Source organism: Eufriesea mexicana, unplaced genomic scaffold, assembly GCF_001483705.2.
Source record: "Eufriesea mexicana isolate 0111107269 unplaced genomic scaffold, ASM148370v2 scaffold616, whole genome shotgun sequence".
NCBI lineage: Eukaryota > Metazoa > Arthropoda > Insecta > Hymenoptera > Apidae > Eufriesea > Eufriesea mexicana.
In genome coordinates, this window is record NW_016908770.1 from 199,772 (window position 1) to 219,104 (window position 19,333).

Sequence of the window (19,333 nt, forward strand, 5' to 3'; positions counted from 1 at the left end):
GAAAGTTTTTTTTTACACCGGCAACTGAAAAATAAATTTCTTTGAAAAATTGTAGTAACAAATGAAATTCGACGGGAAATTATGAGTGTGAAAAGTAGACATCGTCGAGTATATTTTACTTTCAGACACGCCGTTTTTTGACGCAAACATATACATCGAAAGATTTCGAGGTTGTTAAAGTTCTAAATACTCTTCATACCGAGGACATAAAAATAAATAAAATGATTAAAAATTATATGCTATATTTAATGTATATTTTGATATGTACATAAATTCTACTAACATCTTAATATAATATCAATTAGTAGTTTTCAAAAAATATATTAATTTGTTCATAATGAACATAATTTTATACTACGAATATATTATATCATTTCTAGTTGTTATTCATGTAGATGTATTTATTGGTTTCAACCATACAGTAAGCAGGCAATATATGAATAGAAAAGAACTAGAATTTACTAAACCACAAAATTTCATAATTCTATTAGACATGCTACTTATCTGTATCTTTTTTGTTACATAAATAGATTACAAATATATAATTTTGAAGAATCTATTTCTAGAAATACTTTTAATAAGTACAGTTTGATAATAAATTGAATAAAGAATCGAATGAATTCAAGATAAGAGCACAAAAATAAAGATAATATAAACTATACTTTACTATATTATAAACATTAAATACATTCTGAAATATATATATGTATATGTATGTACATTTAATTAAAAGCTATTTATTTTTAGTTAATGATAAGATATAAGGTTGGTAGGATTGAATTTTGCTGGATAGGAATTTCTTAAAGTTAACCCACGTCGTTTGTGTAAATACACATATCCACACGCACGTACACGCACACACCCATATATACATACATAAATTTACATTACACATCACATATACATATGGTCTTCACGTAGTATCGTATGAGTCAATGTAGATGTGTAAATAATAAAACGCGGTGAAGTGTTGTAGCATAGAATTTTAAAGAAATCTGTAAAAACATAGATGTATTGCGAGAAAATAATAGTGTTAAATGTTTGTCTTGTAACAAAATTTTTGGAACATTTGCAATATCAGATACGTAAAAATATCTCATATCTAAAATTGTTGAGAGAAAGAAAGTGAAACGTTATACGACATCGTTTAACATTGAGGTGTTCGTAATACGCAAACTCTACTATTTAAATTATCGATTTGTGAACTTGAATCTTTACATTAAATGAAAGTTTTTTTTTACACCGGCAACTGAAAAATAAATTTCTTTGAAAAATTGTAGTAACAAATGAAATTCGACGGGAAATTATGAGTGTGAAAAGTAGACATCGTCGAGTATATTTTACTTTCAGACACGCCGTTTTTTGACGCAAACATATACATCGAAAGATTTCGAGGTTGTTAAAGTTCTAAATACTCTTCATACCGATTTAGTTGATGTTAAGAATAAAAAAAAATGAATGGATTCAGTACCGGTGAAGAAGATTCCAGAGGAGCTGCTGATCAAATTTGTTGCCTTGTAGATGAGGGTGAACGATGCACTCGGCCAGCTGGCAACGCTTCTTATAGTAAACGTATTCAAAAAACTGTAACTCAGCGACGATTGAAACTTAATCTTGATCAAGCGGTAAGATTAGTGATGAAAAATTATATTAAAACATATACACTTGTCATTTCCTTTTGTTTATTTTGAAGTTCTTTTTCTTTTTGTGTTTTTAAATCTTACATATTATTGATAATAGAGTTAATTGTTATTTTTATAGAATAATATGATTTTAGAATTTGTAATAAATAAGTTTTTGAGATTTTGTATGAATAATTAAAATCAATGAGCATTTCAAAAGGTTACACAAATATAGATAACTATTTATTAACTTTTAACAATATATTTATATAATTAAATATTACTTTTTACCAGTAAGTAAAGTAAAATATAGTATTTAATATTTCAAGAAATATTATATATTTATGTTTTAATGTCTTTAATTTTGTTATATTTTCTAAATAATTGATTTTAAAAGAGAACTTTTAAGTATCAAAACATGATTAAGCAATAATTACATCTCATTATAAATTTTATTTATTGTTAGGCACGTCATATATACATTTGTGACTACCATAAGCAAGTAATACAATGTGCAAGATCCAAACAACAACAGCAGCGTAGACGTAAGGACTCAGAAGAAGATTCAGGTGAAACAGATAATGATCTTCCTGAAGTTGACCTGTTTCAATTACAAGTTGGTACTCTAAGACGGTACAAAAGGCATTATAAAGTATCTACACGTCCAGGACTAAATAAAGCTCAATTAGCTGATGTAAGTATATTAAATAAAATGTACTTTGAAAATTATTGTTTTATTCTTAAAAGTGTATTAAATATTTTATAAATTAAATATTTTATTGTTTTCTTAAAACACAATAAAATACAAAAAATATGAACTTGTACTAGGAATACATGTCTTACTAATGTATATTGTTTTGTTTCAGACTCTTATGAAGCATTTTAAGACCATCCCTGTTATTGAAAAAGAAGCACTAAGCTTTTTTATTTATACAGTAAAAACTAATGCCAATAAATTGGATCAGAAAAATGGTTTAAGTAATGATACTACATAGCCTAGGCCTTATTTTATGAGTTTTGTTATTGTAATAATATTTTATTAGCGAGGTCAAGAATATATGTATGAATTTTTACTTGTTAATAGGCATAGGTATTTTATAAGATCTATGTATAAAACACACTAAAAAATATATGTATAACAATACATACTAAAGTATTGTTTATTGACTTTATATTTTTTTTATTTTCTTCATCATATAAGATAAATAACATCTAAATAGACAAAACAATTATTGAATTAATTTTTGTACAATTGTGCTTTAATTTGTTATATTATTTATTTATTTATTTATTTATTGCATTAAATCTTTTGTTTCTAACATTTCAGTGGTTTCTTCTTCACTACTTCCACTTAATTCTAAAATAGTGACAATTAAGCGATTAATTCTTATTTTATTTATCAAAAAAATGTAATGGAGTAAAAAATAAATTATATAAAATACCTATTTCACCCATGATTTTATCTTCTTCTTTCTTTATTTCAGCAGTAATTTCAATATCATTTATTTCTTCCTCTGATGATTCTGATACATTCCATGTGTTAGGTCCACCTTCACCAAATGACATACCCTATGAAAATTATGAAATGTTGATTATACTATTCACATGAATCTTTGTTACATTTTTCAACTGAATAAATATTTACGGCATCTGTTATTAATTCTGCAGATCCTTGTCCAGGTTTTATAATTACACAACTCTCAGTTTGTTTCTCTTCCAGGTCAACTTGATAAATATAATTATTTATTTTTTATTTAGTTATGCCATTAAAAGAAAGAAAATACTTACCATCAGATTCTGCTTTTTCTATTTCATTCCATTTATGTAGTTTAATGCTAATACAGTCACTGTTCATTGCAGTCAACTTTTTCATTGTTATACATTCCTTAAAACGACTTGTATTATGATCGTCTTTTTTATACCTAAATATATATTTTACAGATAAAAATAATCTAATATATAAATTAAGAAATATTATAAAATAATTAGCAAAAGTTTACCTTGCATTCACATCATAAGCTACTGCTTCTTTTATCTGTTGTACTAATTCTAAAGCATAATTTGTTGCATAACTAGAAACTGCTGATATCACATCTTTCACAGTCATAGTTTTTGTCAAATAATTAAAATGCAAACTACAAAGTTCTCTATATGAATTTATACCAAGAGTAAGTTGAGCTACTCCAACTCTTTCTTCTAAATATGTTGGATCCATAACAGTATTTCCACTAAGAAAATAAAATTTTATCAAAAACTGTTTTTAAATGAAATGTTATTTAATACAATAATAGAATTTAAATAACTGACCATTCAAAGGTTATAAAAGAAACACATGCTGGATAATGATATAATGTTAATGGTAAAGGGTCCTTTTCAGAAAATGGATGAACTATAATGTCTTCACCATTAGATGTTACATCAGGCCTATGAAAATGTGAAAGAGCAGCTAATGTTGCAATCGAAGCACAATCAATCAAATTCCCATCATGATTAATAACATTAACATCAACCCTTAAATTCCATACCTACATTAATCAATAAAATTAAAGAACATTTTATTTTATAGTATTTACATATGAAAATCAAATAATATATTACATAAACATATATATAATTTCTTATATAATTGTTACTTTTTATATATTTTATTGAAAGTAATTATAGTACCCCTAGCAATCACAGAAGATTGAAAGCTCAAGGTATTTAAGAAAATATTTAAGAAAATATTTTTTACCTGCTTATCAGCTATAATACATAAAGATTCTAGATCTATACATTTGGAATCTTGATAACATTTTTCAAGTTGTCTGCTAATCAATATGGAAATTTCAGATTGCCTACCACTATCAAAATGTTGTGCAGCTATTGGATTAAGTTCAACATTTATATGCAACATTCCTTCATTAGGGCGAGATGTCTTAGGTTTTTGAATATCACATGTTACTTGTGCTATAACTCTGTAATAAAAATATTGTTTTATCATATGAAACATTCATATATATAAAGATTAAATACACAAATTATCAGTAATTAATATATATTCATAATAATAAATGTAGAGAAATTTTGATTTACTTTCATTCAAAAGAATAAATTATAAATGTTAATATTTTTAAAGTTGTAAGTGATATTAATCTTACCTAGTTTGACCAAGTAAAACCATACAACCACCCCAATTAGATGCAAAATAAATTTTAACAGGTCGTGCTTCCATTAAATTCCTTCCATCTAATCGCTAAAAGCCATTTAAAAAAACTTTATGGGTTTATATTCATATATTTTATAAAATAAAATATCAAAAATACATACTATTCCTCGTTGTACTGCCTTATTTACAAAATTTCTTTCACAATTTGATAGCAGAACTTCCTTCATGATTTAAAATATTTATTTACACATTAAGCACATGTAACAAGTACAACAAAAATATAACCTCTACCGTAAGTGATGATATGATTTATTATATAGGTTTCATATTCTGTTATCCTATCATCATAAAACTGTTTATAATTAATTGTTTCGTAAATTAATTCTTTTTTCTTGAAAGTTATACATAAAGTAAATATTTTTAAATATTATCACAAACTACTTGTTATTATCGATACTTAATGTAAAGACGTCAATTAATCGATATTTTATCCTCGAAATGATCGATTTAAAACTAAAATTACAATAGAAGAATTTCAACTTTTAGACTGTAACATTAATTTATGCTATCATTAAATTATCCTACAAAATATTAGAAATTAGTAATATAAAAAATTAATAATTTTCTAATTTTCATAAACATCAAACCTATTTACATGTGATAAATTTATATTTTTTTAATATATTTTTATAAACAAAAAATATCTATTAAGAATACATTTAAAAATTATATACAATTATCAATATTTATTACATTTTATGTCATTTATGTATTTTTAGGTAAAGAAGAAAAAAATTTAAATAGTAATTTTTAAAAACAATTAATTTTTTATTATTTACACAGTTACTATGTAGGAAAATTATACATTAGACTTATTTTCATCCCCATATATATGATTTTCTGCAATCGATATTGTCTGAAAGTATATATATTGATGACATTTGACACCATCATTTGACATATGAACTTCCCTTAATATTTCCTTTATTAATGTATTGTTTTCCTTAATTCCTTAAAAATTTTAAGGTAATTGTAAACATAGTAGTAGAGATGGAAGAATGAAACGTTTAATGATAAAGTGACAAATTAAAAATATTTAAAAAATATGTAATATTAAAAAATTGATGCATGAGTGCACGCGCTCGCGCGTATTATGTATGTATATGTACAGCACACAAGTGGCTATGCCCGGTCATATCTGCTTCAATCAGCTTGGTTTATACGATCTGTTTTTTAACATTGAGTCTTGTCGTCAATAATCCGAGTTCTATGGTTCAATAATTGACGAATATTGTATCTGTGAATATTCAGAACTTGAAGAAATCTTAATTTGAGTGTTTAGAAGGAATTGTATTTAGATATCATACGCGTTTCGTATATAATGCTGATCACGGTACGCGTGATACGTACAGATAGATACGTATAGATAGGACCGATCTGTGGAATGGATGCTTAATAAGTTACATTTCGCGTTGCTTATAATCACTTTTTTTGAACTCTTTTATAACGTTTGTTTTTAGTTATTATTGGTAAGTTTGATTACGATATGTATTGTATATGTAATTTTATGGTATACACTACTCTTCCATTCTTTTGAGTTGTGCATCGTAAGATAGCTTTTATATTATGTTGTAGCAGCGATTGCCTTTGTACGTCATCTGTAGGTAAATATCTGTTACATTTTCCTCATTCATTACTTATGTATCTTTAACATATTTGAATATTTTATTTTTTTATTTTTCTCGTCAATGATATTTTTACTTTTTATGATATTAAAAGCATTTTGCTTTTTTAAAAAGTATGTGATATGTTAGGTATTCTTTCTTTTGGTTTATATTGTAATGAAAGAAGAGTATGGTATTTATAAAATTTTATGAAATTTCTATGAAATTGTTGTTGTTGGATGTATATGTATTTATATAAAGTGTAGTTTTATTACATGATGTACATATTTTAGATCATTTTTTGTAATATTTATAAAATTTTAATTTAATTTCTTAATTTAAAAATTTCACATTCAAATATTTTTAAAATTTCAAGATATAACATAAGTTATGCATAACATATAAATTAAAATTAAATCATATACCATTGCCCTACAAATAATTAATTTATTAATTAATTTATAGCTTATAGTATTTTAAAAAGTTGTATGTATTTTGTTATTTCTACAGAGCTTGAGACGCATATTTATGATGCTGTTTTCTTAAGGTCATGACAACAATTTGTTATGTGCTTCCTATAAACTATATTTGTGGTAAGTAATATTAAATACCCAATCATTATTATAAAATTATGTTTATGTTAAGTTATATATAAAATAAAACTAACATATAAATCATAGATTTTAATTATACATTATTGTTATCTAAACAAAAAAATAATTATATTTGAGTTATAAATTATGGTATATTTATAACTTTAATTTGTCATTTTGTATTTTATATATTTTTTCAAGAAATTTTATTTTTTGTATTACAAAATAATTTGAAATAATAGATTAATAAAGTATGAAATAAATATTATGTGTAGATTATTGTGGTTTTGGATAAATCATTCATTTCTTGGTCAGAACATTATAAAGAATTTGCTACAATTATGGAATCAAATGACAGGAAAAATGTTTACCTTACAAAAACGGGTGATAATTCTTTGAATTCTGGAATGAGAGACACAATGATTGTTGGTCAAACAAATATGACACCAGGTAAAAACATAATTTTTTAAAACTTTCATTAAAAATTTATTTGCAAAAAATATAAATTGATATAAAATTCTCAGTGTTGTTATGAATAAATAATATGACTTAAAAATATTGTGGTAGTTAAACATGCAATTAAATTATGGGTGTATTTGTGGTTACTTATTCAATTATCAGAATGCGGTGATCCTGTAATGAAACCTGGAAATGTGTCTAATGTTTCAAATAATCAAGCAAAATGGTCAAGTACTCATGGTAAAAATTTTATAATCAATGCAGTTCCAGTGAAAAATGAGGTAAATTTCTTTAAAACAATGTTAATAATAATTTGTTTAATGAAAATACACATGAAATTATATTATATTTCTAGATTGTCCATCTTGAAGATGGAGCTCATTGCAATAAGAAAATGTATTATTATGATAGACATTATACAGGTCATGAAGAAACAGAGAGACCAGCACGTAGAGGAACAAAAAGATACAGAGATAAAGATGCACCTAAAAGGGCATTGTATGTGTTTATAATATTAATTGGTATTTAATGTTTTACTTATAAATATCATTTTAGGTCTGCCTTTTTCTATTTTTGCCAAGAATTACGTGGGAAGATGAGAGAATTGCATCCAGAAATGGGAGTAGGTGATATCGCCAAAGAGCTGGGTAAATTGTGGATGAGTACAGATCTTCAAACTAAATCAAAGTATATGGCAATAGCAGAAGAGGATAGAGCAAGATATGAAAGAGTAAGTAACTGATTAGATATTTTTATTAATTTAAAAATAGAATTGTAGCAAATGTTTCAACTTTTAATTATTTAGGAAATTATTGCATACAATAAAAGAGTAAAAAATTATGATCCGGAAGAAGTTGGACCTGTATAAGTTTTTGAATCTATTAAAAAGAAGGGACAGTATACTTTGCCCTAAATCAAGCACTCGCCAATTAAAAATGTATAACAATTTTACTAATAGTTTAGTATTGTCAATCGTTGTATATATTATGTACACTGTTGACATTAACAAACCTGAAGAAAGATTATAAACTATTAAATTTGGTTACAATTCTTGGAAATAGTATTTGGAAACAACTATTGTTCTACATTTATTTTATAATTGGATATTATTTTTTGTGAATAAGGTGTGCTAATATATTTACAAACGATACCTAATACAAGTAATAATATTAATATCAATAGTAATAATACTGAAAATGATAATGAAAAGTAAGATGCAGATGGTAGTAATAATCATAATAATAATGATAATAATAATATTATTATTATTATTGAAGAATGATAATGATAATCTATATTGCTATTAAATATGTTATACACAATTGAAGCACAATAGCAAGTAAAAGTCAAGCAGAGTGAGCTTTGTACAGTGCACTTTTCTTGTCCAATTATGCATTATTCATGTTTATAATACTAAAATTAGATATCAGGGACTATTTATATCTAAAACCCTGTATAGAACACATATTCCATGTATTTTGTTCTTTTTCCAATAAAGATAAAATCATTTAAAGCATTTATAATCCTTATATTCTTATTTTATTTGCAAAGTTATTATTTTTTTTTGCTAACATGAAATGGTATGAAGTATGATTAACACAATTTTTATTAATTTATTTTATTCTTTTTTTTGTAAAATTACACACCAATTTCCTTGATCATAATATACTTCCTGTATTGTAAAACTCTTCACTTCAGAACATAATTGTGATAGTTCATTTTCTTCAAATACATGATAATACCTAAGGAAATTTCCTCCTCCTTTTCTTTTCCAAGGAACAAGCAGGTCATTAGAAACAAATTTTGTACGATTTGTATGTATTGGTAATGTAACACCATATTCTGTTAACTTTTGTGTCCATGAAATATTGTCTTCCTTTTTAACTAAGTCATATCGCAAATAAGCTGTTTGAATAGAATCCTTTTCTTGTTCTTTTGCCCACACATAAATTAAACACTTTCCATTTGGTCTAAGAATTCTTGCTAATTCAAAAATTGCTTGCTTTCTTCGTTCATGAGTCGAAAGGTGGTGAATTACAGCTATACATATTATTGCATCCAAGCTATTGTCTTTGTAAGGTAAATATAAACAGTCAGATAGAAACACTTCAAAATTTTTACTTCGACATATTTTCATTAAATTATAACTTCTATCGCACCCAACCTATATCGTTAAAAACTTTTTATTTCATATATTATGTTACGTAAAATTAAATAATAAATAATACATACCTTAAATATATTTTTGTGTTGGTAAAGATATTTACCATTTCCACATCCTACATCTAACAAAATATCACCTGTGTTTAAAGTTTCAAGAAATTTTGATACATTGGGCCATTGTTTATGTCTTGTTTCATCAAAATGATTTGAAATTTTGTCATAAACCTATATAAAAATATATTACAAATTTATTCAATAGTTTATTGAATATAAATAAAATTAAATATAAAAGATATTTTATAATACATACATTATGTACATAAGAATTTTCTATTCCTGGCGCTATTTTATTATCAATAAGGGTAATGGCATTATTTTGTTTTGTATCGCAATATGCAGGAAAATTGCAGTAACAATCACCCGTGCGTACTTTTCGGAATGTAAACGATACTCTTGTTCCTCGTGGTTGAGTTGTCATTCCAGTTGAAGTACTCACTATGTCATTATGTCTAGGGCATATTCCATGTGACCATGCATAACGAGCTTCTCCTGACATAATTAATAATGAACGTGGTGGTAAAAAAATAGCAACTTTTTCATTTTCTCTTTTAAAATCCATTATGCATGCTGAACCCAGTGATAATGATAATATACTGTCTTCAAATGAACTATGCGTATCAATGTGTGGAGGAATACCTTAAAATATAAAATATTACTATTGCATTTCTATATAAAAAAATAAATATTAATAGTTGTAAAAAATGAAATTTTACGATATATATACCTTGACCAGGTAAGTAATGATTAATCGTTAATTGATCATATTCATATGGGACATCATGATATTTTTTGAATAGTATCTTTAGAAAATGATAATCTTCCGGTATAGGTGTAATAGGTTGATCTGGATCTACTTTATTTGAGTTATACTGAAATTCATATCCAAAATGTTTAACTTTTCTATGCTTCAAGTCAGATGATCCTAGTATTTAATCAAAGACAGATTTATATTATATAATACACTCTTATAGAAGTAACACGAATAATTTTCACTACCTTCATTATTCCAATTAATTGTGCTTAATAATCTTCTTTCTTCTTCTTCAGTGATAATATTTTCTATTAATTTGAGACCAGGAGGAAGGTTTAAAGACCATTCATAATAATTTAAATCGGGAACTAAAACAAAAGTACAATATGAAAATATTGAAACTGAATCTCTATTTTTAATCTTTATTTGCGAGTATCTTTTAATTAATAATTGAAATCATAAAGAAATGTAACATGTTTTATAGAGATTTTAAGATAAATTATGTACCTGATTCTGTAAATGTTGCATATAATGGTGTATTTTGCCCGCTAACTTTAATATTAGCATGAATTTTATTGTGTACATATATAGCATCTTCTATTGAATAAAGCTTAATAAAACAATATGACTTATTTGGTGGCATTATTAAATCATATTTATTAACAAATGAATTTACCATATCTTGTAATATGTTCCTTTGGAATCCAGTCACTAATCCAGCATTACAAATCATTACATACTACCACAAAAAAAATTAAAAATGTATTCCAACTGTTATTATAAAATCTTAAATAAATAAATATTAACCTGTGTAGGATTATCACAGCATTTAATACCCATATCCCTAAGAAGTCTATGATATGCTCGTTTTTGTTTACGATGACTTTTTGTATTCAATTTTTCTTCCATTATGTTTAGAAATATTAAGTGTGCCAAATTATGTTTATGTTTATTATGGTTAAAAAAATATAATTCCTTAACATATATATATTTGTATATTTACATTATTTGAAATTGTATGTATTTTTATACGTATTTTTTTAATTTATATACTTTTCCTGTAATATGTCATAAAACTTATTAAAATATTTATTTTAATATATGATTATGGGATAATTATTATATGTTCTTAGTATTAGTATTATTTGTTTGTATACGAAAATAAAAAATTTAATGTAATATAATATTAAAATTATCTATATATAAATAATTAAATTTTAGAAATAATAAACAAATATATGAACTCGGATTTTTAGGTTAATTAAATAAAACTCTTAGCATTTTATACGTGTCACGAAGAAAAAAATTCATGTTTCTTTTTGTGGTTAAACAGGTAGAAACGACGTTATTTTGATTCATGTGTATACATCAAGTGTCATTGAATTGTTTTTTTACTAACCAAATGAAACGAAGATTCTACTTCAGATACAATGCGATAGGTACAAGATACAAAATATTTCCATCATAAAATATATATATAGAGAAAACTAGCTTTAAATAAAATTATACATTTACATAATTTACACAATCAACGTAAAACACGTTAAAAATATGGCAAATAAAAACGCAATTCTTCTGCTATTCCTGTATTAAATGAAAAAAGAATGACAAAATATAAATAATATCCATAGAAAATATTATATACATAAATTAACTATGTTTATTACGTATCTTACTGAAATTATATTAAATTTATGTTTCCTAATATGATAAAAAATTTATAATATAATTTTAAATATTTATTTAGAAATAGAAATTATAGAAATTTAAAAATTTCTAATTAATAAATTTTATGCTTATAATCTTAATCATATACTATAATTTTCAACTGTTAAGTAAATTAATGAATAAACTGTTAATATATATTTTGAAAAATTCCTCTTTGTGTTACGTATGTATATTACTTTTGTTATAGTTCTTTTCAATTATAAAAATTATCAAATAATACATGTTAAAGCAATTTAATTTTATTAATTTTATTTGTTATTAATAAAACATTTTATTTTTTATGTTTATTTTAAAATTATATTTAACCAAAAGAGTTATTAATTAACACATTATTTTCTATCATTTTATCTCATTTCGGTTTTTTCTTTCGCAAATTCGCAATGTCTGTTCTGTTTTTAAGCGTTTCGAATTGCTTTGCTTCTTCAAATCATTCGAAAATGTTCGTTTTAGATATTGAATAAACAAATAATTTATTACATCTGTTGTAATAATTCATCGTTGTTATTATGTTTCATTATGTTATTAATTTCCTTGTGTCAAATTTTTTATTCCTCGAAAAAGATCTGTTATGTACTATGAAATAATATTATTTTAAATTTATGACATTTTTCATAAACAAATATATTATATTTACATTATCATTGATTAATTACGAAAAAGAAGATAAAAAATTATTCTTTTCCCCAAATAAAAGATTCCTTTTTTATAATAATTTATTTCCCACTCGATCGAGGTTATAATTTTTCTAATTGCTCTTTTTCATGTATACTGAATGAACATGTCAGTTTTAATGCAATTGAAATGAACGTCTTTCAGGAAATTGAAGAATGCCAAAATTCCAATATTTTTTACAAAATTGTTTTGAAAAAGTCTTTCCAGTATTAACTATCTGATTCGATGACTTTCGTCTTTCATCATTCTCGTTTACTAACGATTAGAAACGCGTCTCCATAAAAGCCAAGCGTTGACCAGATCATGTCCTATCCAGATTCAGTGAAGCTGTACGGTCTCGTCGTCGCTGGACCAACAACGTCGTGCGCTAACGTCGTCGAGCGATCATGGTTCACCATTTCCTCGACGGATGAAGTGAAAGCCATGATCGAGGCTGGAGTAGAATGTAAAGAAGTCGATGGGAATCGAGAGAGGGAAACCGCTTTGGCGTCCAGTTACTCCAAGGCAAGCTGAAAGGAATGTTGAGCGGTGTGCATCGCGACGCCATCGAGTTCTGAGCATCTCTAATCAACGTCGACGTCGTCAGCGTCGCACCTTTAGTGAGTAAACCACCCTCTTGTTGTACCTCGATCCACTCGGTCCCTGCTATCCTATAATACCTCTTAGTTAATTCCCAGTTACTGAGCTTCTCAATAAGAGTTTTTTAAATCATACAATTCGCTTTTGGTACTTTTATATAATCGATTTCTTTAAGATCGTTTCCTACACGTTTATTTCCTGGTATGAGAAATCGTGCAGTTTTCTAGATCGCCTTTGTATCGAAAATTCGATTTTCAGGTCTTTTTCTTTCTTTCATTTAAATTTCTTTCGAGAAAATGTCATTGTGGGATGTGAAGAATTCAAAGATTGTTCTTGATTTCGATCCTGACGAGACGTAGACGGTAGTAACATTTGCAGTATTGTAAAGCTATTTTTATTATTTTATACCTTTTTAAATATCTTCAAACTTTGGTGATTTCGTATGGGATAAATTACATCTATCTGTGGAATGTGTAGAAACATACGGTTGAAAAAGGATAATGCTTTTTTCAATCGAAGAATAATTATGTTTATTAAATGTAAGGATTAATACAGTCTTGTTTAGTAGCTTAAATAATAACTGAATGATTTGTTCAAATTTTACTTACAAGTATCGTTAAGTTTTTTTGCAAAGGCACATGTTATGGAATTTAAAAGCGGCGTTTACGAATTTGCCACTATGTTTCTTTGTGAAATGTGTCACTTTCATATCTGTTATATACCAGAGAAAGTGGTGTTGTTATTATAGAAGAATATTCACCAAAACATTATCTTTCTAAACATCCAATGAAAAGAAGTTCAGGCTAAACTTTGCGTGTTTAAGATAATTCTTCCGATTTTGATTTATTAAGCATTAAGTGAAAGTTTGACTTGCATTTCTTGTTATAGTATTTATACGTTATTCGTCTTTTGATCTCTAAAAAAAGGGATAGGAATTTTAATAGTATTTTTGCATTTTCAAATAAACGAGAACTGTAATATTTATAAATTGAATTGTAAATATTTTTAAAGACATATTCATATGAAAAAGGGAAACTAATTGAATAAATGAAATATGAAAATCGTATTTATATTTACCCTTTTTATATCTAAAACTAATTTTTAAAGTAAGGTAATTTAGTTTATTCTTATCGATTAGTTTTCACTACCTCATTAACTTATTTTACTTCTGAACTCTTTTAAAAGTCCTTGCTATTATCCGAATAAAAAAGCTGATATCTAGTTAATAAGATTAAGACAAAAGAAAACGTATCCTATTGCCAAATACTTAAAGTAAATTTCAGTCTTCCGAAATTTCTTTTTTTCCTTACAATATACCGTTAATGCTACGTTATAGAATATGCTTATTTAAAGTTCTATAAATGTATGTATTTCTTGAATTTTGTATTTACTCTGTCTCCTTTCATGAATATGCATAGTGTTGTACATGAATAATGAATTTAGATATGAAAATATTCGCGAAGAAACATCCCTCAAAAATAAATAATAATAAAGTTTCAATAATTAAACTAATATTTATCAATTAGTAATTGATTACTTAATAATGGTTAATATATTAACTATTATTAATTTATAAATTAAAATTTCAATAAATAAATAAATGAAAATAAAGTATTCGCATGAGTAGTAATTCAGAAATGAACGTATCTTGTAATATAAATACGTTTAATAATTACGATACTGCCATTGATATGATATACGATGCATGTATAATAATTGCGTCAAATTGAATTTACATATCTTTCAATATTTCTCACAACAATACATGTTCAGTAATAAAAATCAAATATAACTACACAGTACGGTGCAAAACAAGTATACAATCATCGATTAACTAGTTTTATATAACGATAATGACATAACATCGTTTAGCAATTGATTGTTCGGTTGCGGAAAAATGTATTAATGATATTTTCATTTCGGCAATTTTCTATCGTTGGTTTTTCGTTGTTTATATTATGCCATAATAATCCTTCTGTAACAAAAATTGTAAAAATTAAAATAATCGTAAAGAAAATAGTAAATAAACAAAAACTGAAATTCCCACGCTTCATCTTTACGACATAAGCATATAACTGCTTTTTTCTTTCTTTTTTTATTCGTATGAATCATTGGCGGATGCATTCATGAATACAAATCAGTGATTGTATCATTTATATTTTTCTAGTATTACCCCTGATCGTTGCTGGTGATATATTACGTTCTGTAAGGAAATTTAGGACGCGCAAACATTTTTACTTTATCGCTATTTCATTTCTAGACTGATTTCTAATAGTTAAACTTTTGCTGTTACATTTAGATACACATACACACATATATATCTTCGTTTTAATTGTACGTTTTAACAGTTACTTTCTTTTAACACACTTACGATATAAATACCTTTTTCATTTTTATTATTCAAACGGTTTGGATAAAACAATATGAGATTGAATTAAATCTTCTTCTGTATGGATCATGTTAATTTTTAATAAATTTAGATTCCATAATCTCGATTAAGTAAACAGGGAAGTTTCTTTAACAATTTTTAAAATTTCATGTTCATAATTTTATTGTTTTTACTAACGTACCTGTAATATAACTTATAACTTACTATTAACAAATTTTTAACTTTTGGAATATCAAGGGTAATTAATTTGCAATTAATACTTGCCAATAATTTAAGGCATATAATAAGCTTAGTTCTTTATCATTTGCAATTTTCTATCCAGTACTTATCACTTTATTTATAATTGTATTTGTTGCTACAACAAATTAGTGGGCAGATAATGAAACTTCAAATCATATTTAAATAAACAAATCTGAAATAATGAAAATTAAGAGGATGAAAGCAGCGATTTCTTCGATAACTTTAATAAAAAATAAATAAATAAATAATTGTTTAGTAATAAAAAATTATTCAATATAAAATAAAAATTTAAAATATCATGTTTAAACTTTTTTTTATTTAATAATTGAATAGGTAGGAGAAATAAAATTAACAAAGTAGCAATAGTTCTACCCTCGAATCTCACCGTTTTTATTCATCACTCGTAAAAGGGTAGATGAGACGCGAAAAATCAAAAAACCAAGTATTTCATAGAGCTTGTAGGTACGGAAGGTGTAACAGCAGCTAGTTTATCTGCTGTATATCTACCAAGTGTGCTCAACGAAATCCAAGTGAAAGTACATCACAATTTACGTGAACGTGTGTACAGTTCTGCTAGCACGTGCTTACGTTCCTTATTATAATTGGGGCATCGTTTACATTGCGTTACATTACAGCCTGCTACGCTGCCGCTTTACAAAGTGAAACCCAGAGACTTAGATTTAGTTGAAATTAGTATTATGGAATGTTTTTTTGCCAATTAACATTTCTTTTATACACCGTTCACCGACGAATAAACGGGTGAACGTTGTTTCTTTTTTTCCTTTTGTGGCTTCGCTTGCGAAATATTTCGGTCGATGAATTAACTCGAAATATCAACACCATAATACCGCTATTTCCATAAACTCTATGAAATTTAAAGAAAGGAAACTAGTGTGTTTTTATGTTGGATAACTTAAACAATCAGCAATTTTAATCTCTTAACGTAGAAAGAAACTTAAGGACCTTTCTTTTTTGTAAGGTAGTAAATATTATCAAACCCATTTTGTAATATTCTTCGATATTAATATAGGATATTATCGAATATTTGTTTAAAGGAATTATGCTATCAACTACGCAACGTGATATCAATGCGCCATGTAATATGTGGCGAACATTTGTATATCATCGACAAACGCATTGAAGGTTTAAAGTAAATCAAAAATTTAAGTGTTAGTAAGGAATTGATTTTTCCGATTGCGAAGTATTCTGACTAACCTACCTTGCGGGTTTCCTTTCGAAGGCATTGGCGGTTGATCGTTAAATTGACATTCCACAGCTTTCTAACGCCGGTTGTCACGTGCGCCGTATTACCACGCGGATATTTGTGTATAGACACGTGCAGCGTTTGATGTTTACTCGTGACCACGATCCATTTACATTTTACAGGTACTGTGTGTGGCACTTTGCGTGCAAACGTTCACTGCTCTCTTTGCGCATGTTACCTTCTCGTCCCATGTGAAAACGCAATTTATGTAACAGAATTTCTGCTATCGAGTCCGGATACTCGAAGTAATAGGGATGCGAATGACATTTATGTAACTTTACAGAGTTAGGTGTCTCTGTCTAAATGATAATAGAGAGCACGAGGAATAAATAGAGTATTTCACGAGGAATAAAAAGTATACTGTACATGGTATTTATAGGACGGGTTTAGAATTGCAGGTTTTGTTAAATATTCTTTTGTTATAATTTAAATATACATCGAAATCACTGCTTTATTGTTTATCATATCATTATTTGGTATGTTATTATAGGGTATTATACTGTATAATGTAGTATACTATATTATAAAATTTTCGGTATGTGAGACATGTAGGAAACAAATATATGTACAAAAAACAATAAGAATAATGTTAAAAAGAATGCTTTTATTCTTGACCCTTAGAATGAAGCATAATTGCAATACAAATTTCAAATGAAGATATTATACTAATACAATTGAGAAACAACTGCTTTAATTACGAGTATACAATAGGTATTAAATTAAATGTGAAATTTTACTCGTGAGTATGCGATCGAAAGTAAAAACATTTGAATGAAATGTAGGATAACGACTTGTATGCATAAAAAGGAACAGTTACAATTTAATATTTTACTAATTTAAAGAGTGAAAGGATTGCTACTTTCTCTTTCTGACTTGTAACTGAGGAAGAAAAGCGGAAGTAATAGATCAGATTAATCCATCCGATACCAAAGTTCTCATACAGTTCTTTGTACTTCACATTTTTCGTGGATGCGCTGCCATTAATATATGATTCTTTACCAATGCCACTTTATCTTATATATACTTGCTATAAGTTAATTAAGGAAAAAGAAAAAAATATCATCCTTACAATTTTATATTGAATTTGCTCGACATATTTTCATAATTCATCGAATTTGATGCTTGAATATTGTTAACAAAAGTAAATATTTTTTTTACGTAAAAATGTAATCTATCATCATCTAATAATTTTGCTGCAATTGCTGCGTTTCGCAGTCGCTGACGTTATCAGAAAACCATTTTTTATACAATCAGACAATACCATCATTGAAGCATTACGTGTATTGCATTCGCAATATCGTAAAGAAAAATCATTATAGGATACTCTCTTATTCGCGGCATACATATTAACTGCACCTAAGGGTACAATAAAAGCTGTAAACACAGAGATTGATGCGCATCGCATTACTTACTTCGTTTCCATGCGAACTACGTATAACGTAATAGTTAAAGGCATGCCTACGTGAAAAAGCTTGAGTTTGAAAAAGTAATCGATCATATCACTAAATGCTAAAGCTTTTGATACAATTATTTCTAATTTTAGTTCAACGTAGTCTTCTTTTCAATAATTAATTATTGTAATTGTATCTTCCTTTCCGATAATTAAAAATTTTAATTCAACTATAGTTTAATACGATCTCATTTTCGACACTTAGTACTTAATTACTGTGCTAACATTGATTTTGAAAATTAAAGCAAATTTAAAAGGTTTCAAAATGCAATCAAACGAATTCCCATGGTAGTTTAGCGAAAAAACTTCGTGTTAAATTTTGCGGCATGCTCGATTAGGTTATAATAACTGCAAATGGAGAATCGACTTGCCGTAAGAGACTCTTCGGGGTGAAATCAAGCTTCCGCCATCGAGATTCATCCGGTGTTTGATAGAAATCGGAGAAAAAGAATTCAGGTCGATCGTCGCACCAAAACTGAGTACTCGAACGGGAAGTAATTAAAATAACGTTCACCTGGGTTCCGTAAACGGCAAGAAAAATTTTACGGGCT

At 26.5% G+C, this 19,333-nt stretch overlaps 4 protein-coding genes across 7 annotated transcripts; 2 read left to right on the forward strand and 2 right to left on the reverse strand.

Annotated features, from left to right (window-relative positions):
* Positions 1-1,005: 1,005 nt before the first annotated feature.
* Positions 1,006-2,619, forward strand: Sap30 (SIN3-associated polypeptide 30). Its single transcript, XM_017898069.1, has 3 exons — positions 1,006-1,625; positions 2,089-2,316; positions 2,489-2,619. Exons 1-3 carry the CDS (start codon positions 1,455-1,457, stop codon positions 2,615-2,617), a joined length of 528 nt encoding a protein of 175 aa, XP_017753558.1. The 5' UTR covers positions 1,006-1,454; the 3' UTR covers positions 2,618-2,619.
* Positions 2,620-2,914: 295 nt separating this feature from the next.
* Rrp45 (exosome complex component Rrp45) lies at positions 2,915-5,096 on the reverse strand. Its single transcript, XM_017898050.1, has 9 exons — positions 4,932-5,096; positions 4,763-4,857; positions 4,357-4,579; positions 3,930-4,147; positions 3,623-3,850; positions 3,411-3,544; positions 3,268-3,347; positions 3,065-3,191; positions 2,915-2,979 (listed from the first exon to the last, which is right to left on the reverse strand). Exons 1-9 carry the CDS (start codon positions 4,995-4,997, stop codon positions 2,915-2,917), a joined length of 1,236 nt encoding a protein of 411 aa, XP_017753539.1. The 5' UTR covers positions 4,998-5,096.
* An 853-nt stretch (positions 5,097-5,949) lies between these two features.
* Positions 5,950-8,409, forward strand: LOC108546126 (uncharacterized). 4 transcript variants are annotated; one of them, XM_017898065.1, is made up of 8 exons: positions 5,950-6,299; positions 6,406-6,434; positions 6,945-7,027; positions 7,303-7,477; positions 7,595-7,767; positions 7,842-7,984; positions 8,042-8,216; positions 8,292-8,409. In XM_017898065.1, exons 4-8 carry the CDS (start codon positions 7,369-7,371, stop codon positions 8,352-8,354), a joined length of 663 nt encoding a protein of 220 aa, XP_017753554.1. In that variant the 5' UTR covers positions 5,950-6,299; positions 6,406-6,434; positions 6,945-7,027; positions 7,303-7,368; the 3' UTR covers positions 8,355-8,409. The 4 variants fall into 4 exon arrangements, with proteins under 4 accessions (XP_017753554.1, XP_017753555.1, XP_017753556.1 ...); XM_017898066.1 differs by having other exon boundaries at positions 6,409-6,434; XM_017898067.1 differs by lacking the exon at positions 6,406-6,434.
* Positions 8,410-9,104: 695 nt separating this feature from the next.
* LOC108546112 (alkylated DNA repair protein alkB homolog 8) lies at positions 9,105-11,396 on the reverse strand. The gene is made up of 7 exons (XM_017898043.1): positions 11,268-11,396; positions 10,968-11,199; positions 10,706-10,828; positions 10,434-10,631; positions 9,960-10,345; positions 9,719-9,874; positions 9,105-9,650 (listed from the first exon to the last, which is right to left on the reverse strand). Exons 1-7 carry the CDS (start codon positions 11,367-11,369, stop codon positions 9,105-9,107), a joined length of 1,743 nt encoding a protein of 580 aa, XP_017753532.1. The 5' UTR covers positions 11,370-11,396.
* Between the last annotated feature and the right edge of the window lie 7,937 nt (positions 11,397-19,333).

Excerpts from the sequence above, each read along its gene's own strand:
- Sap30 (XM_017898069.1), top strand. The coding sequence starts at position 1,455 with ATGAATGGATTCAGTACCGGTGAAGAAGATTCCAGAGGAGCTGCTGAT. Across the intron at positions 1,626-2,088 it reads AACTTAATCTTGATCAAGCG|GCACGTCATATATACATTTG; the intron begins GTAAGATTAGTG and ends ATTTATTGTTAG. Across the intron at positions 2,317-2,488 it reads ATAAAGCTCAATTAGCTGAT|ACTCTTATGAAGCATTTTAA; the intron begins GTAAGTATATTA and ends GTTTTGTTTCAG.
- Rrp45 (XM_017898050.1), bottom strand. The coding sequence starts at position 4,997 with ATGAAGGAAGTTCTGCTATCAAATTGTGAAAGAAATTTTGTAAATAAG. Across the intron at positions 3,851-3,929 it reads TCTTTTATAACCTTTGAATG|TGGAAATACTGTTATGGATC; the intron begins GTCAGTTATTTA and ends TTATTTTCTTAG. Across the intron at positions 3,348-3,410 it reads AGAAAAAGCAGAATCTGATG|TTGACCTGGAAGAGAAACAA; the intron begins GTAAGTATTTTC and ends ATATTTATCAAG.
- LOC108546126 (XM_017898065.1), top strand. The coding sequence starts at position 7,369 with ATGGAATCAAATGACAGGAAAAATGTTTACCTTACAAAAACGGGTGAT. Across the intron at positions 7,768-7,841 it reads CAGTTCCAGTGAAAAATGAG|ATTGTCCATCTTGAAGATGG; the intron begins GTAAATTTCTTT and ends TTATATTTCTAG. Across the intron at positions 7,985-8,041 it reads GATGCACCTAAAAGGGCATT|GTCTGCCTTTTTCTATTTTT; the intron begins GTATGTGTTTAT and ends ATATCATTTTAG.
- LOC108546112 (XM_017898043.1), bottom strand. The coding sequence starts at position 11,369 with ATGGAAGAAAAATTGAATACAAAAAGTCATCGTAAACAAAAACGAGCA. Across the intron at positions 11,200-11,267 it reads GCTGTGATAATCCTACACAG|TATGTAATGATTTGTAATGC; the intron begins GTTAATATTTAT and ends TTTTTGTGGTAG. Across the intron at positions 10,829-10,967 it reads TGCAACATTTACAGAATCAG|TTCCCGATTTAAATTATTAT; the intron begins GTACATAATTTA and ends CTTTTGTTTTAG.